At 38.7% G+C, this 17,999-nt stretch overlaps 1 protein-coding gene across 1 annotated transcript in view; it reads left to right on the forward strand.

The window, feature by feature from the left end:
• Positions 1–17,999, forward strand: part of FAM135B (family with sequence similarity 135 member B) — a 231,562-nt gene that overhangs the window by 167,198 nt on the left and 46,365 nt on the right. The window contains exons 7-9 of the mRNA XM_036741454.1: positions 2,069–2,222; positions 9,500–9,549; positions 16,359–16,514. Coding sequence (XP_036597349.1) covers positions 2,069–2,222; positions 9,500–9,549; positions 16,359–16,514 — 360 coding nt within the window. The remainder of the gene's footprint in view (positions 1–2,068; positions 2,223–9,499; positions 9,550–16,358; positions 16,515–17,999) is intronic.

Raw genomic sequence — 17,999 nt, forward strand, 5'->3', positions numbered from 1 at the left:
AACTACCTTTGTCCTGTATATCTTTCATATATCTACGACATTCTCTATGCATCTTGCTAATTTGCATTTCTAGAAGTTTTTGGTTTTTTTTTTTAACTAGGAAATCCATATACCAATGAATTCATGTATCTGTTAGTAATAATAATAATGATGGTGGTAGTGGTGGTGAGGAGAATGTTATTAATATTTAATTAGGGAAGGAGAAGTTATCTATTTAAAAAATCTATTTCCACATTTTCTTTTTTCTACCTCCAATTGGTTAATCTTTTCACCTTCCCCACAAATGTATTTGATTAGCTACTGCTATAAACTTTCCTTGGAAAGCCACATGGTACCAGAGGCTGATATTAAAAGTCAAACTCAATAGCAGGTTTCATAGATTCTATATCCTCTCAGTTACATCCCTAAGCATCTTCAGGGTGAGCTGAAGGTGAAATGAAAATGGAATTATCCACTGGCACCAGGGGCTGGAATAAAGAAACATAAAGCCCCATCAAATGGCGCTTGAGAAAAATAGAATTGACAATAGCCCAATAAAAGCACTCTGCTAATAGGCTATCCATTTTAGTTTTGGCTTATGTCTTACTTGATTATGAGAAGCTTGACATGTTGCTTCTGTTTCTTTTTCTTCAGAGAGGGGCCAGGGTTTGGTTCAACCTTATTTATTCTGATATGTTGGGTAGACAAAAAGATAGGGAAAGCCAGGAAAAAGGCAGAAAAACTAACCAAACAACTTCATCATCTTTTTAAGAGTCTTTGAGACAATTGGCATCCTCTTTTTTCAGTACACCCTGGTTAATACCTTGATATATGCAGGCCCTTCTTATCCTATGCCTGAACCACTGTATTCTAATTACTGCTCTAGCTTCCAATTAGTTTCACACATGCCTTCAGAGGAACTGCTTTTATGCGATGATTTGTTCATATCATTCTCTTGTGTATTATTTTTAACAAGAAAAGTAGATTTGTTCATAACAAGATTCAGTTAATGAACCAAAAGGGGGGGCAGAAAAAACACAGCAGACTGTAACAATTGTTACACAACGCCTCATGAACCTTATGGTTTTTGAAAGGCAGAAAGAAAGTCAGTCCTGACCTATGTCCCCCAGCCCATAACAGATAGAAAGTCTTCATCAGATATATACAGTCACTTGCCAGTGTTCACAGGTTTTTAATGACTGTACCTGCTAAGAGTAGAAAGTCATAATGGTTTCCTCTGGCACTGAAAGCCCTCTTCAGTATGGCACTTCTCTATATACAAGCCATCTTTCACTCTACTCCCCTTCAGAGTGGACTCTACATCCTCTCCTAAACACATCCCAGATTTAACCATCTCTTCATTTTTGCAGTTGCTTTCTCCTGAAAAGTCATTCTGTTTCTAGGTGAAATAAGTGCATCTTCCAAGACCATGACTAAAAGTGACTCCCTCACCAAGCCTTCTTTAATCCCCCAGTCAGAAATTTTCTTTTCTTCTTAGACTTCATAGAGCACCTTGTACCTCATGTATGTACTGAAAATGTTGCATATTACCTTAAATGTCATTCTACTTTTCCATCCAAGACCAGAGGCAGCTCTTGGTGACATAGTGAACAGTTTTCTGGAATCACAAAGATCTGATTTAAACCTGGCCTCAGATACTTACTGGCTGTGTGACCCTCACCAAGTCACTTAACCTCCATCTGCCACAGTATCCTCATCCGTAAAATGTGGATAATAGCATACCTACATCTATGGTTGTTGTGAGACTAAATATTTACAGAGCACTTTGTAAAATGCTTTGTGCTATGAAAATGCTAGTTATCTTTTGTGGTGGCGATGGTGACGATGACGATGATGATGATGATGATGATGATGATGATGATGATGATGATGATGTTTCTTGAGGGCAGGGGACCTATCGTATTTAATTTAACTTTGTATATACTTACTCTCCACTCCATCAGGGCATTGTAGCAGAAACTTGGGGAAAGTTTGTTTTTGATGCAATTGGAGACTTCAGGGAAAGCTTACAGAGAGAACTGTGCTATGTCATTGGGACTATTGAAGATGTCCCCTTTTTTTTCTGCAGGGAAGCTTTTATACACCCTCTGAAAACTGTATGCAACATGCATACAAATGGCACCGGGACCTGTGTCACCTGCTCTTGAACACATACCAAGAACTGTATGTTTACTTCCTCATCCTCATGAAGGACATCCCAGATTTCCCACGAATGAAGTTGGGTAAGTAAATTTGTATTCCTACTTATCAAGCGCCACTATAGTGTGGATATTTTTGGTTGGCTCACAGGTCTGATATTTGATAAGGCTGTATTTTATGATATTAAGGAAGGAAAAAAAAGAATGAATTTATCACAGGTAAAGAAAAAGGAGAGGTATTGTATCTGAAAGTATATTTGGTATTTATTCAGAATAATCCTCTTCATATATATATATATATGTGATTGCTCCAGGCCAGTTTAGAATTCCCTTCTCCCCCAGGGTTCTCTGGATTGGGATGTGTTTCCCATTTCTGCCACTGGCTCAAGCCCCTACTGATTGTGTCCCTTCCACTTTTAGGGTTCCAAGTACCCACATTGAACTTAACCACTTAACAGGTTAGCTTTATACAATTCAATATTTATTTTAAAGGTATAGCAACAAAAAAAGATTGTCCCCAGCACCTCTGGGACAAAATTACATCCTGCACCAGCTCATTCTCTGAAGAGGGGAAGGGAATTTGGTTCACAGCTTAACTCAATTCTTATATAGCTTAGCCCCACAAAGTTTCAAGTCCACAATGCTCTGTTCAATCCACAGCCTTATTATTGTGTTATCCATCCCACATTTTAGAGAAAATATTCATAAACTGAAGAGAACTCAAAAGGAGGCAACCAGAGTGAAAAGGACACTTAATTAGGCCATATGGGGATCAGTTGAAATAACGTGTAATGTTTAGCCTGGAGAAGAGACTCCTCAAAGGGAACATGATAGCTGGCTTCAAGCATTTGAAAATTTATGACTCAGAAGAGGGATTTGGCTGCTTTCAAGGGCAATGGATGAAATTTGCAAAAAGACAAATTTATTTTTGATATGAGGGAGGGGGAATCAAACTTTCCAACAATCTGAACTGCCTCAAAATCAAATGGACTTCCGTAGGAGGTAGTAGGTCCCCTTCCATTAGAGCTCTTCATGATTTGGACTAGGTGACTTTAAAAAATACTTTCCATCTCTAAAATGCTTGGATTCTATGAAAAGTAATAATAACACCATAAATAAGAATAAGTGGCCTCTTATGATTATGTAGCACTTTATTCATTTCTCATTTAATTTGATCCCCACTCCAATCCTGTGATATTATAGATGGCAGAAAATATTACTTCAGTTCTTCTTCAAGCATTCATGACATTAGCAGAATCCCTCCACCAATGCATGTACAGAATTATAGGTTCATAGACCTACGGCTTGAAAGGACCTCACAGGCCTTTGTCCAACTATTTCATTTTATACGTGAAGAAACTGAGGCTCAGAGAGGTACAGTAACTTTCCTAAAGTTGTGCATGTCATGAGTAAGCAGAATCTGATCCTCTGACTCCAAATTCAACATGTATCCCACTATACTATGATAATCATCATTTCTCCTCCTTCCTGCATATTGGGTTTTGTGACTTTCAGTAGCCAAGCATCCATTCCCATATAGAGAGCCTCCTAATGATAAGCATCTGTACTAAGAATGGGAAAGCAGTGTAGTATGAGGAAATAATAATGAAGACCTGAGTTCAGGCCAAACGCTCTGCTCTTGACTTAGATAAATCACTTTCCCTCAGTGAAATGAGGACATTGGAATAGTAATCACTAAAGCCCCTTTTATTGCTCACATTCTGTAGTTCTGCTTCTCAGAAAAGACATATAGTAAATTACCAGGACCATAAAGGAAATGTGATGGCGTATTTGGCCATGGTCATTCATGATTAAAAAAAATATCATAAATACAATCCTCAGTCCTAGGTAGTCACCTTATACTTCTGTATGTGGCTATGGTAGGGTAGTGCTAAAAAAGAAGGCAAACAGTAGTGCTAAGAATAGTGTGAATTTTAGGCAAATTGGCCTAAAACCACCCTGCTTCTGTTGCTGCTCTCCTCTTCTCCCTGGACCTTCAGAGACCATACCTGGCAGGACGTCTCAGTCTGGAATGCCCAAGTACCATGCAACGTGATCTAGACACCTGCTGCTGCTCCCATTTTATCCCCAAATCAGACTTTCAGAGACCTGGTCTAGACCTGGTACAAAGGTACTGAATTATGAATTGCCCAAGACTATACAAGTATTTGCCAGTACATCCCCACCTTCTACCTCTCCACATGCCTTGTTTCCTACCTCTTGCTCTGAGGAATGTAGTCCAATTAGCATCACCTTTTGAAGGGGTGGGTCAATGGGCTACCCTATTATCATGTTCAGGACAACTAGGTGGCTCAGCGGGTAGAGTTCTAGGCCTGGAATCAGGAAGACCTGAGTACAAATCCAACCTCAGTCTCTCACTAGCCGTGTTGACTTTAAACAAGTCACTTAATCTCTGTTTGCCTTAATCCACTGGAGATGGTCAGATCAATGAATGTTTTGTACAGACTTCATCTCCTGGAGTTGTTGGGCAGGAAACACCATATCAACCATTCCTCAGCCCTTTCTGAAGCCATACTGGATCTTTGGTAGATGACCATCTTCCAGATGAAGGATCAGCCTATTAAGGAGGACTCTGGCAAGAATCTTGATGGCACCCTCCAAAAAACGGAAAAAGGTTTCGGGGGCAGCTAGGTGGCACAGCAAGTAGAGCACCAGCCCTGGGGTCAGGAGGACCTGAGTTCAAATCTGTCCTTAGACACTTGACACAGTTACTAGCTGTGTGACCTTGGGCAAGTCACTTAACCCCAATTGCCCTGCCTTCCCCCCTCCAAAAAAAAAGAATCTTGATGGCAGTGACTAAGAGAGCAACCCCCCCGCCCATGATTGTCACAGGATGACTTATTTCCTTTTCCTTTACAGAAATGGAACAATAGAAGCAGTCTTAAACTCCTGGGGCAAAATTTCCTCAGTCAGCTTTTAAGAGTAGTGAAACCCCTGTCTTGTAGATCTCTGCTGGAATAGAATCAGCACCAGGAGCTTTGACACCTGAGAAGAGCCTAATGGCATTCAAAATCTCTTCTTCAGTTAGAAGTTCTGCTAGAGACAGATTGACTTTAACCTGAGGTTTACAATCCGTGCCTTCCACATTGGTTGATATCAGTCTGTTGAAAACACTATGGAAATGTTCACCCTATCTCTCTAGGATCATGTCCTTATCAATATGGCTCCATCAGTGCTGAATAGATGCACCATAGGTCTTTGGCCCATAAATAGCCTTCAGGGCTTTGGATTGTTATCAATGCAAATCTGAATTTCATATATCTTCCACATACTGAGCCAAGAAACCTGCATCTCTCTAAGCTTCTCTTGAACTTTACTTTTGATGGAATTAAACACTGCCTTCTTAAAGATGCACAAACTATCCTTCTGGTAAACTCTATGGAGTTCTTGTTTTCCATTTAGTAACTTCTTAATTTCCCCATCATTTTCAACAAACTAGTCCTGATGTTTATGAGAGTTCTGGCCCAGATGAGTGAATGAAGTGCTCTACGCCAAATCCCTGAAAGTTTCCCACTCTTCTTCTGTTCCACTGTCGCCAACCATATATTGGCTCAGCTATTCCTCCAAGTTAAGCAACAACTATTTATGCTCAGAGAAGCACTCTAATTACACCCTTCATGCATGTAAGAGCTTTTAAAAAATAGTAGTTACATATGTTTAGTAACACTTGATTCTGTGTGGGTTAGTTAAGATTCTGCTTATGAGATGTTCTTATGTATACATTCTTTAATTCACATTCTTATTCTGTTTGTCTCTAATTCTTCTGGTAATCAGCTTGCCTTGGGGCTGCCATTTTTGTTGATTATGAATGTTCATAGCTTGGAGAGGATAAGTCTATGATTGGTACAGCACTCTGCACCACGCATCACCTTCATCACTCAAACAGACAGACTTTTGTAAGTGATTTTCTATCACAGGACACATCTCTATAATCTTATGATTGACTAAAGATCCCAAGTCCTCGATGGACTGCTCAGGGTGCCAGACCTCATCCATTCCAGAACATGCCCAATGGTATCCGCCCAGCAGTTCCTAGGCCACCATTTAGTACAATGAGACCAGCTTCTTCACAGGTTCCACGAGTCATGTCAACACAGTGTGTTGGAAACACATCAACTCAGACAATGGGTCCACATCCTGCTGCTGCTGCTGCTGCTGCTGCAGCTACTCCTGCTGTCTGCACAGTTCCACAGTATATGTATGCTGCAGGTGTTCGAAATCCTCAACAGCATCTTAATGCACAACCACAGGTTACCAAGCAGCAGCCTGCTGTTCATGTGCAAGGTCAGGAACCTTTAACTGCTTCCATGTTGGCATCTGCCCTTCCTCAAGAGCAAAAGCAGAAGTTGGGTGAAAGGCTGTTTCCACTCATCCAGGCCATGCACCCTACCATGGCCGGTAAAATCACTGGCATGTTGCTAGAAATTGACAACTCTGAGCTTCTTCATAGTCTCCAAGGTTGATGAAGCCGTAGCCGTACTGCAAGCTCACCAAGCTAAAGAAGCTGCCCAGAAAGCAATTAACAGTGCCACTGGAGTTCTACCTGTTTAAAAGAAAAGATCAGGGTCCACGAAATGGAACCTCTGCCTCACCGAAGGAAAATATCTAAACATCGAAAAACTTAAATATTGTGAAAAAACATTGCAAAATATAAAATAAATAAAAAAGGAAAGGAAACTTTGAAAATAAAAAGAAAGATCCCAATGATTGCTTAATTAGCAAGTTCGATTAAGACTTAAGACTGATAATGACTGTACCTTCCTTCTATGTAGCTTTTTCTCTTTGGATGTGAGTGTCTATGTGTGTCTCTGTGTGTGTGTGTGTGTGTGTGTGTGTGTGTGAGAGAGAGAGAGAGAGAGAGAGAGAGAGAGAGAGTATGCCTTCTTTATTCCTCCCTTTCTTGTCTCTCTCCTCCATCTTTTTTTTTTGTTGGACCATTATCTATTTCCTACCCCCTTTATGTGGGTATAACCCAGGGCTCTAACCTTGCCGTTTCTTTTCTCAACTCTCCCTGTCTCAATGATCTCATCTGCTCCCACTGGTTCACTTTTATACAGACAATTATCAAGTCTATGTGTCCTGTCCTAGTTTCTGTCTTAAACTCGAGTCCTTATGGCCAGCTTCCTGTTGAACAGCTCTAACTGGGTATCCACTGGACCTCTCAAAAACAACTTATCTAAAGTATAATTCATTTTTGTTTTCTCCAAACTAGCTCCTCTTTCTAACTTCCCTATATCTGTTGTTGTTGTTATTCAATCATTTCAGTAGTGTCAGATTCTCTGTGACCCCATTTAGGATTTTCTTAGCAAGATACTGGAGTGGTTTACCATTTCCTTCTCCAGCTCATTTTACAGATGAGGAAACTGAGACAAACAGGATTAAGTGATTTGCCCAGGGTCACATAGCTAGTGACAAAGGCTGGATTTAAACTTGGGTCTTCCTAACTCCAGGCCCAACATTCTATTCGTTTTGCCATCTAAAGACCTCATATTTCTGTTGAGGACACCACTTTTTTTTGGTTAGCCAACTTCATAAACTTGGAATGATTCTCAGCTCTTCCCTCTCCCTCACCCTTCATATTGAATCATTTGTATCTCCACAATATATTTCACATCGGTTTACTTCTTACCATTTGCATGCCTACTATACTAGTTCAATCCTTAATCACCTCTCAACTGAAGTACTATAAGATCTTCTAAATTGGCACTCCTCTCTTCACCTGCTTACCTGGAAAGCGCCATCAACTGAGTCCCAAGGAATCCTCGGCATCCTTGAATGATCTACTCAGGCCTGACCTTCTACAGGAAGTGAATCCTGGATCAAATTCTTATTGCTCTTTCTCCAAAAAACCCTTTGTGTCAACTTTCCGTATGTCTGTATTTAGTTTTCTGTGTACATGCTTTCTGCCAGCAGGATGTAAATCCCTTGAATAAAGGAACTTTCTCATGTTTGTCTTTAGACTCCAAGTGCCTAGAAAAGTGCCTGCCACAAAGGCATTTAATAAACCTTGTTTGACATTCATGGTACACAGAAGTTTTTGTTGTTTGTTCATTACTGCTAACTTTTTTTTGAGTTTGCTAAAATAGTATGTATCCTTAAACACTCTTCTCTGAGAAGTTGTTTCTCATGAAAATTTTAAGATTACATAATATTACTAGGTGTGGTGGCCCTCTTTTATATTCTCAATTTCAAGGGAGTCTGAAGCTTGTAGATGCAGTGGGCTACGCTAATTGGGTGACTACAATGTATGTCATCAGTGCTTTGATCCCCGAGAAGCAAGAAGATACTAGGGTGTCCCAGGAAGGATGAACTAGCCCAGGTCAAAAACACACCTCTTCCTGAGTTCAAATCTGTCCTCAGATATTTACTAGCTGTGTGACCTTGGGCAAGTCACTTAAACCTGTTTGCTTCTGTTTCCTCATCTATAAAATAAGATAGAGAAGGAAATGGCAAAACACTCCAAGAAAACATGGGGTCATGAAGAGTCAGACACAACTAACAACAACAGCATTGATGAGATTATGGTTCCAGAACATGAAAAAGAGGAAGGGCCAATAGCTTGGTTTCTGATCTTGGAATCAAGGTGGCTAGTAAAAAAAATGTCTAAACTTATTCCCAGGATACTTGAGGGCTTTTTCCCTGCTGTTAATATAATATAATGTTCATATAAATTGTAGATCTACAACTAAGGTCTTGGTCAAGTAATTAATCCATTTCTTAAGGTCTCACAATTTTTATAAGAATTAATATTATTTTGGGGTTAAAACCTTTGTTCTCCCAATAAGGAAACACCCTCCACCATTGCTAATCAAGCACCTGTTCTGCCAGTTTTATATTTAGCTTTAAGGGAAAGAGAGGTTGATTGACTTCGCCAGTGTCAAAGGGGCAGCATGTGCTAGCATGAATCAACCACTTATTCTGTTTCTAAAGTCATTTTTTCTGTCCATTACAGCATTTTATCTCTCTGGTTACTATAGTTGTAACATGACTAGATTCAACTCCCTGCACAGCATCAGCCTAATGGGATGGTAACTGCATTGGATTAGGAATCAATAAATGTGGTTTCAAATCCTGACACCTTAGCCTGCCTTGCTGTATACGTCAGGTTACTTCTGTGGGGCTTACTTTTCAGTTTGAGAAAAGGAGGTGGTGGGTCTCACTGATCTCTGTAGGGCTCTTACAGCTCTAAGATTTTTTTATTCTAGGTGAGGGTTTAGGAAATGAGGGTTGAGTGGGGATATTTTGATGGACATGTGGAAGGCACTTCAGTTTAATTAATATCTCTTTAATTTCACTTTTAACCTCATTTTCATTTTCTGCCTTTGTTTTTCTCCCCATAGAGAAACTTGCTGTTGAAGAAACATTGTGTCTTCTGTGTTCAGAGCTACAGGTAATTAGTGAATTGAATGTATTGTATTCTCTTAGTGTTTTGTGGCAATACATATACTGGGAAGTCAAGTCACAATCTCTTGTTCCATACTGAGGTCAAAAAGAAGGGAACACAAACAGGAGAATAAGGTAACAAAGACTGCAAAATTTTGCATTTGACCTTAAACTGAGAAATATCCCTCATTATTTCAATCAGTCAGTCCACACTGTTTATATTTTCTGAGTAAGATACACTGGGCGTTGGGGGGATATACAAAGTCCCTGTTTTTATAGTGGGAGTATTTTAATAGAAACATACACATACATTAACTCTGCACAAAAAAAGAAAGTATGTAGTCATAATTCATCCATATGCAGTCAAGATTTAGGAAAGTTGGTGGAACACAGAGCTTTTTATAAGAACCACTATATCTCAGAGGCTATAAAGTCCAGCCCATACCTGAACAAAAGCTTCCTTTGTAATCTAATAGTCCATTACACTGTGAACATCTCAAGGCCAGAGGTGTATTGTGTGGGCAAACATACATACATACATACATACAGATATATATATATATATAAAATATACATTACAATAATATAATAATAATATAAATTATATAATATACTGCTATGATAAATTATATATACTATGTAATATATGTATGTATATGTGTGTATATTGGAATGCATATGTATGTATATGCATTAATTTGCCTTTTTTAATCTTCACTTCACCCTCACACATAGTATATACTTAATAAATGAATAAATGTTTGTCGCCTTGACTTTGAAGATATCAAGCAAGGGGGAACCCCACTACCTTCTAATGAAGCCCATTCCACTTTGGATAATTCTAACCATTAGGGGAAAAAAATCATCATATCAAGCCCTATAATATGTCCTTTGAGGTTTCTCTTCTTGAGACTAAATGTCGCTCGTTCTTGATTCAGTTGCCATTATGACATGATCTCCAAGACCTTCACCATTCTTGTAACCTTCTTCTGGACATACTATAATCTGCTGCTACCTTCCCTAAAATGTACCATCCAGATATAAACACAGTATTCCAAATATTATCTGACCATGGTGTTGTACATTATGACTATCAAATAGATATGATACTTCTTTTAACGCAACCTGAAATCTCATTGGCTCTTTGGCTTCCAAGTTTTACTACTAAGGGCTGGACTTGGAATCAGGAACACCTGAGTTCAAAGCTACCCTCTGATACCTACTGGCCGTGTGATTCTGAACAAGTCACTTAACCACTGTCTGCTTCAGTTTGCTAATCTGTAAAGTAAGGATAATCATAGTACCTATCTCACAGAGTTGTGTGGATAAAATGAGATAGCAAATGTAAAGTGCTTTTTATACCTTAAAGAGCTACATAAATGCTAATTATTAATACTATTACTATTGATTTATATTGATAATAATGCTAAAAATATAATTAAACAGAGACCTTCTCTTTTTTTAATTTCCTCTTTTATTGTCCTAACTCTTACCCTTAGTATTGATATTTTAAGTCCCAGACATTGGAACCTCCACTGTGTCCCAGTGTGTCACCCTTATAAGTATTTAACTTGACTTGAAGATAAAAGATGATGCATACCTGACACCCACGGTATTTGGGCCGGTAGGAACAACTCTATTTCATTCTGAGAAGCTGCTTACAATGTTTTGATCTCCAGAAATTGGAAATGCTTTTAGCCCGAGCAATTTAAAACACACAATAGCATTACAATTCAATGCATCTAAACTTCCAAAGGCAGTTTGGCTGACAAATGAATAATTCTGAAACAGCTCTCACAAACTGAGGGAATTTCCTGCTGCATCCAACAGTGTCATCTCCAAGGATGAAATCACATACTTGGAGATGAAAGGGCTTTCTTTGTCCAACAAAGAAAATAAACAGATGAGGACAGGAAGAAAACAAAATTTCACTTTATAATTCAATCCCTATCAGTTAGATGCCTGGGTACTGCAGTGTGCTTGGATTGGTGAGGGTTTTAACTGGAAAGGTCAGTTATCAGGGTGCAATATTGAAGGGGAAGTTGAGAATCCTATAAAGGATACTCTTTCTGAGTCAGTTTCATTCTCCGACAAATGATGGAATTATATTAAATGATGTCTAAGATTGCTTATTAAATACCTAGCATTTACCCAGAACTTTAAGATTTGCAAAACAATTATATATGTTGTCTTGTTTAATCTTTACAACAGCCCGGGGTGGTAGGTGCTGTTATTATCCCCATTTTACAGAAGGTGAAAGTGAGGCTGAGAGAGGTTAAGGGGCTTGCCCAGGCACATGTAGCTTTAGATTTAAAGTCAGGAGCTTGGGGTTCTATTCTTGTCTCTGGTAACTACTCCCCACTGTGGCCATCAGCAAAGGTCTCTGAGCTTCCATTTCCTTATCTGTTAAATGATATGTGTTGGAATATATGTTTTCTAAGTTCCCATTCAGTTCTGAAACTTTGGTCCTATAATTCTAGCCAAAACATTATATGCATTAAAGTTCATAAAATTGATTTTCTTTAAAAGAAAAAGCTAAACATGTTTTTAATATAGACAGGAAAAACACAGTCTAGAGGAAATTGTTCAGAAGATTTTGGTGACCCAGACCCAGGGGTAGTTTGCTTTGTTTTGTCAGAAGCAGAAAACCTAGCAGAGATCAGCTCCATTCCTTTGTCATTGGAAGATGAAAGCTGGGTCAGGCAGGATTCCTAGGAAAAGAGTGGTTGGAGAGTAAAGTTGGGATAGAGGTAGAATGGATTAGCCACTCCTCCCAAAAGTCACTTTTCAGTGAAGGAGCCAACTGTGCGAACAAGGTGGAAGAAGCATCTTCCCAGACCCCATGCCAGAAAGTGATCGCAAAGGCTGCAGTGTGGAGTTGTTAGGTAGAATAGTACCACCTAGTGGCTGATGTTGAGCAAGAAACAAATTAACAGTCAAGGATCCCTTTCTCTTTCTAAAATAGAATATATATATATATGTATATATATATATATACACATATATATAAGTATATATATATATATACATATGAATATATATATATATATATATCTTATGGTTATTTAAGGTCATTTTTATAAACACATAAAAGTCCACAGTGGTGTTCTAGTCAGATTTATGGGGAGTTTATTGAAACGCCTCCCTTGAGTCTTAAGGTTTTCTCCCTACAGCCAAAGTTAACTTATAAAGGGGAAAATGTAGAGTTGCCAGCAGATTGAAAAATAAAAATGTCTCAGAAGAACAGGCACTATTTGCTATTGGTAAACATGCATATAGCCTCCCCAGAAACAAAATATGGGATTCCTTGTCACATTAAGGACACTTCAGGAAACTTGGAGGTGTTTCTGCATTTACTGTCTTACAGAATTTTAGTGATGTCATGTATTTAACTCCCGCCACCCCCACAGCTGAAGCAACAATGCCTTAATCATCATCCCTGACAAATAATGGTTACCCAATTTTGATCTGAGCCCTTTTGATGACAAAAAACAGCCTTTATCCCCATTTTTGAAAAGTTCTCACTGTTGGAAGTTCTCAAGTCATGCCATCATTGTTTTATGGAAGCTTTGTTCTTTGCCCATTCCTTACTAGAATGTGTGGAGACCACAAGTTAGTCACTAAATATTGAGCACCTACTATATGCCAAACACTGTGCTGAGCAGTAAGGATGCAAAGGAAGTCAAAGGACAGTCTCTGCCCTCAGAGAGCTCCCAATCTCACGGACAAAGACAGGACATAAAATAGAAACTGTAAAGGTGGAGAGAGACTACACATGAAGGTGGAGGGGGGGTGATAAAGTCCAGAGGAGGGTAGCCAGATGGGAAGTGATGAGATGGCTGCCCTGGGAGGATCTGGGGGGAGCTCTCTAAGGGCCAGCTCCACCTTCTCCAATCAGAGGGAGGGAAGGGCAAGAGGGGCAAGTTCTAGTTATCATCATCATCATCATCATCATTATCATCTAGTTATAACTAAGAATCTCCCGGGGGACATATGTGATGTGAATAAAGCTATTAGAGTGCGACAAAGTAGAGATAAGAGTGATAATGATACGGGGAACTCATTTCTGTTCTGAGAGGTGGGCAGGTTCCTGTAGTTGATAGAAAGTCCACTTACATCAAGAAGACCTGGGTTCAAATCCTACCTTCAACATATACTAGCTGTGTGACTTGGGCAAATGGCCTGATCTCTCAGTGCCCTGGGTAATGCTCTAATATTGGTAGCTGCAAAAGAGTTTCGCTGATCTGTATTGACAGGAGTTTCCTTCTGGAGAATTTTCTATAACAATGAAACCACAGGTTTGGTGAAGAAAAAATCCAAATCATTTCTCTAGCACTCTAAAGGCTTCGAAACTCTTTCCTCATACCTTAAGGTACCATACCATAAGGTAAACTGTGCAAATACAATTACCCCCACTTTACAAATAAAGGAAACTGAGACCCTGTAAGGAAAGGTATTTTTACCCAAGGTGACACACTAACTACAAAAGACAGGGTATGTAAACTCTAGACACTAGAAGGAGAGGAGGAAGGATCTTAAGGGATATCAGATCTAACCCTTTCATTTTCCAGATGAGGAAACTAAAGCTTAGAGAAATGGAATGATTTACTTAAGGTCGCACTAGTAATTGACCTAGGATTCTGATCTGAATCTTCTGCATAGAAAATCAATTTTCTTCCCGCTATTTTTCTGTCCACTATTTCCACTATATTGACTAGAGACATTTTATTTTTGAATTTAATTTTCAGGACCAATTTTTTTTCTTCCCCACCACCTATGAAAGAAAACATAAAAACATGTTAAATATATTTATAAGTCTAGCAAATTTCCATATTGGCCGTGCCTCAAAAAATATTTTTAAAAATATGCTCAATTTGCACTGAATCCTTCGGTGCTTTACTGAAATTGTGTCCTAATTCTTTCACATTTGTTTGTCTTTACAATATTGTTGTTATTGTATAAATCATTCTCCTGGTTCTGGTCACTTTACTGTACATTAGCCCATAGATGTCTGTAACTTTCACTTTCATCATTTCTTATAGCACAATGCTCTTCTATCATGTTCATATACCATAGTTTGTTCAGCCATTTCCCAATTAATGTACAACCCCTTAGATTCTGATTCTTTACCACCACGAAAGAGTTGTTATAAATATTTCTGTACATATAGTCTTTTCCATTTTTATTTGATCTCTTTACGGTATAGACTTAGTTTCAGTATGTCTGGGTCAAAGAATCTGCATACTTTCATCGTGTTGTCATTGCCTCATAGAATATTAAATTGGCAGAAACCTCAGAGATCACCTAGTTCTTACTCCATCCATTTTACAAATTGGAAAACTGAGACTCAGAGATATGCAAAGACTTGCCTGACCTTACACATCTAATAATTGTGATTTTGAGGCTATTTAGTTGGTCATCCCTTCAAATCGTCAAGCAGAAGCTGTATAATCCTTTGTTGGGTCTGCTGTAGGGTGAATTCCTGAGCAGACAAGGATTGGAAGAATGTGACACAATCTAACAAAGATTCACTAAGCTCTGGCTAGTTATAAAGCTTGTCTGTAAGGTTGTGACAATTATAAACTTTATATTGTTTGATGTTATTGTTTAATTACAGTCTGATGCTTTATTATAAGGAGAGAACTCAAATACAGTCATTTAAGTTAAATAGTCCTAATGCCCATAGAAACATGTAGGAAAAACAGTCAGTTATATTTTCACACTGTTAATTCTATGTCAGGCAGATGAGGCTGCCAGTTGCTTGATGGGATGAACTCTTGACTACCACAGGGCTTTGAGTCATTTTCCTTAGGCTGGGTTGGTTAATCATCCCACCTGTTTGTGGCCTCAATAAAGAAACTCCCCATACTCGAGCTTCATCCAAACCTGGTATTAGCAGGGGAACTTGAGAACTTTTCTACCTGGGTCTGATTAGGAATGCTCCCTCACACATCTGGTCCTGTTTACCACACCCATTTTTAGGGTATATAATCTTGCCACCTGAACTCCAATTTTGAATGTGTTCCCTCCCCAATATGACTCCTTCACCCTCCCAGCTGGAGGTAGTTTCTCATATGTGGGATCAAACCTCTGTCTGTTTATGTTGCTGTAGCATATATACATAATGTGTTTGCCTGTGTGCTGCATCACATGAAAATAAAAGTCATGATTGTATCATTTCCTAAGTACAAATTTTCTAGAAATCCCAAACCCAGGCATTTGCTTTAACCTGAGCTGTATGGCCAAATAAAGCAAATGTGCTGGCTCAAAGGTATCAATATATAAAGACTGAATATAAATAAAACGGATCCTACCTTCCAGTACATTACATTCAAATAGAAAGAATGCCAGAGATGGAACTAGGGGATCTGGATTTCAGTCTTCATATAAAAATTAACTACTTTTGTGATCTTGGCCAAATCACTTAATCTTTCTGGACCACTGTTTCCTCATTACTAAAATTAGAGTTTGAGATGAAATGGCCCCTGATATCCCTTCAAATTTGAGATCTAAGATGCTAAGTGATTAATTGTTCTCTATCTCAGCTTCATCTTCTTTTAAATGGAGGAGTTGGACTTAGAGAGATGACCCTTACCTCTACACAGTGCAATCTAAATCTTATAACCTGTGACTTCCAAACTTAGGACTCTTTCACTATACCAATCTTTATGAAATAGTGCAATAGATGTTTTTGTTTGTCTGTTTTTTTTTTGTTTTGTGGAGTAGTTAGTTAAGGATCCAGTTAGAGAGAACTTCATTGCAGAGTTGGGACCAGTAGGATTTGGTGTCTTGACTTATGATTCATTTCCTCCCCAGCTGATGAACAATCCGGAGAAGATAGCTGAGCAGATAAGTAAGGATCTCACTTGGCTTTGCTCCCACCTGTTGGAACTGTGGACCCAGTTCTTAGAAGTGGTGTCACTGAACCCTGAAGTTACAACGTATCTCAACAAGGAACACCATGCTCTAAGGGTAAGGAGAGAAAATAGCTTTGTGAATTTCTTCCATGTATCTACAAGTGATCTTTAGGCCCTAGAAGCTGAAAGGAGGCACACATTGTATTTGTCTCTTTCAAATCCATTGGCACCAGCATTTGAAACACAATTGGAGAATTCCATTATTTTTAATAAATTTATTTGTTTTTAGTTTTTAGCATTCACTTTCTTAAGTTTTAACTTTTATCCACTGGGGAATTCCATTTTAGAAAGGAAATGGGACATGATAGGCAAAACATTAGGCTTGTCATCATGTTTTCCTTTCTTGATAACAGGACTACTTGGAGGTCTGAAGGAGTGTGTTGTAACATTAAGAACAGTAATTTGAAAGTCAGAAGATAGATTTTGAATCCTGACTTTGCTGCTCATTACCTCTTGACCTTGGGCAAGTCATTTTACTTTGCTGGGTTTCAAATGCCCATCAGTAAAATGAAGGCGCCACATTCTTGACCAGCGCCCACTTCAGTGCAGACTTCTCTTTCTTTCTTCCTAAACTACACCATGCTTAAAAAAGGACTCACTGTTACTTTTGGCTTTCTCATTCAGAATTTGGTTTGGTACTTTTTTTTTTTAGTTGCAGAGAGGATGTGTTAAGAAAGCTTGGCAAACTTGCTGGCTTCACCCTGTCATCTTGGCTCTGCTCCCTGAAATGAATTTCTTCTAAAGCTTCCCTGGCATATGTTTATTTAGTCTCTATTTATAGCTAAGGTCAAGAACAACTCTTTTTTTCCTTCAGGTACACAGTACTTTTCCTATTTTCCAGGAGTTTTTGAAGGTTATAGATAGTGATTCAATAATCGCCTCCACTGGTTCTCTCAGTACCCTGGGATATAGCTTGTCCAGGCCTGATTGCTTAAGCTCATTGAGGGAAGGGAGATGGTCTCTTCTCTGAAGGGAGATGGTCTCTTCTCTATCTCTTCATTTATCATAGATTTCAATTCCTTGTTAAACATCTAAATGAATTCTGTTTCCAATTTGGATATTGTTCTACTTCATACAAAAAACTGAAATAATCGATCAGTTCTGTTTTTTTTAAATCACTGAGCCATCCACTGCATCTTTCCCCATCTTTGATCTTCCTTTTGCCTTAAAATAGCACAAAGAAGTCCTTTTTCCTTGTAATATTTTAACACCTACAATAGGATGAAGATTGGTTATAAATAAGTATTATTCCTAGATCCCAAGGGGCTTGAGTGATGTGTGGTTAATGAATAAAGAATGATCCAACACCCCAAGGCCATAAGGAAGAAAAACAAATAAAGAACAATCAAAAGTATAGAAAGAAGTACTGCTCTGGAGAAGGAATGTGCTTGCAACCCCAATTTGCCCCTCAGAAAGGAGATCACAGAAACATATATTCACAATATAACTGTGTATACTAGATTTTCAAAGGGGCTCTCTGCTCCCATCCTCTCCAAGGAAGAGAATGCCTCTTGTAGTATAGAACACAGAACATTGGAGC

Source organism: Trichosurus vulpecula, chromosome 1 (assembly GCF_011100635.1).
Source record: "Trichosurus vulpecula isolate mTriVul1 chromosome 1, mTriVul1.pri, whole genome shotgun sequence".
In the NCBI taxonomy this organism is placed as follows: domain Eukaryota; kingdom Metazoa; phylum Chordata; class Mammalia; order Diprotodontia; family Phalangeridae; genus Trichosurus; species Trichosurus vulpecula.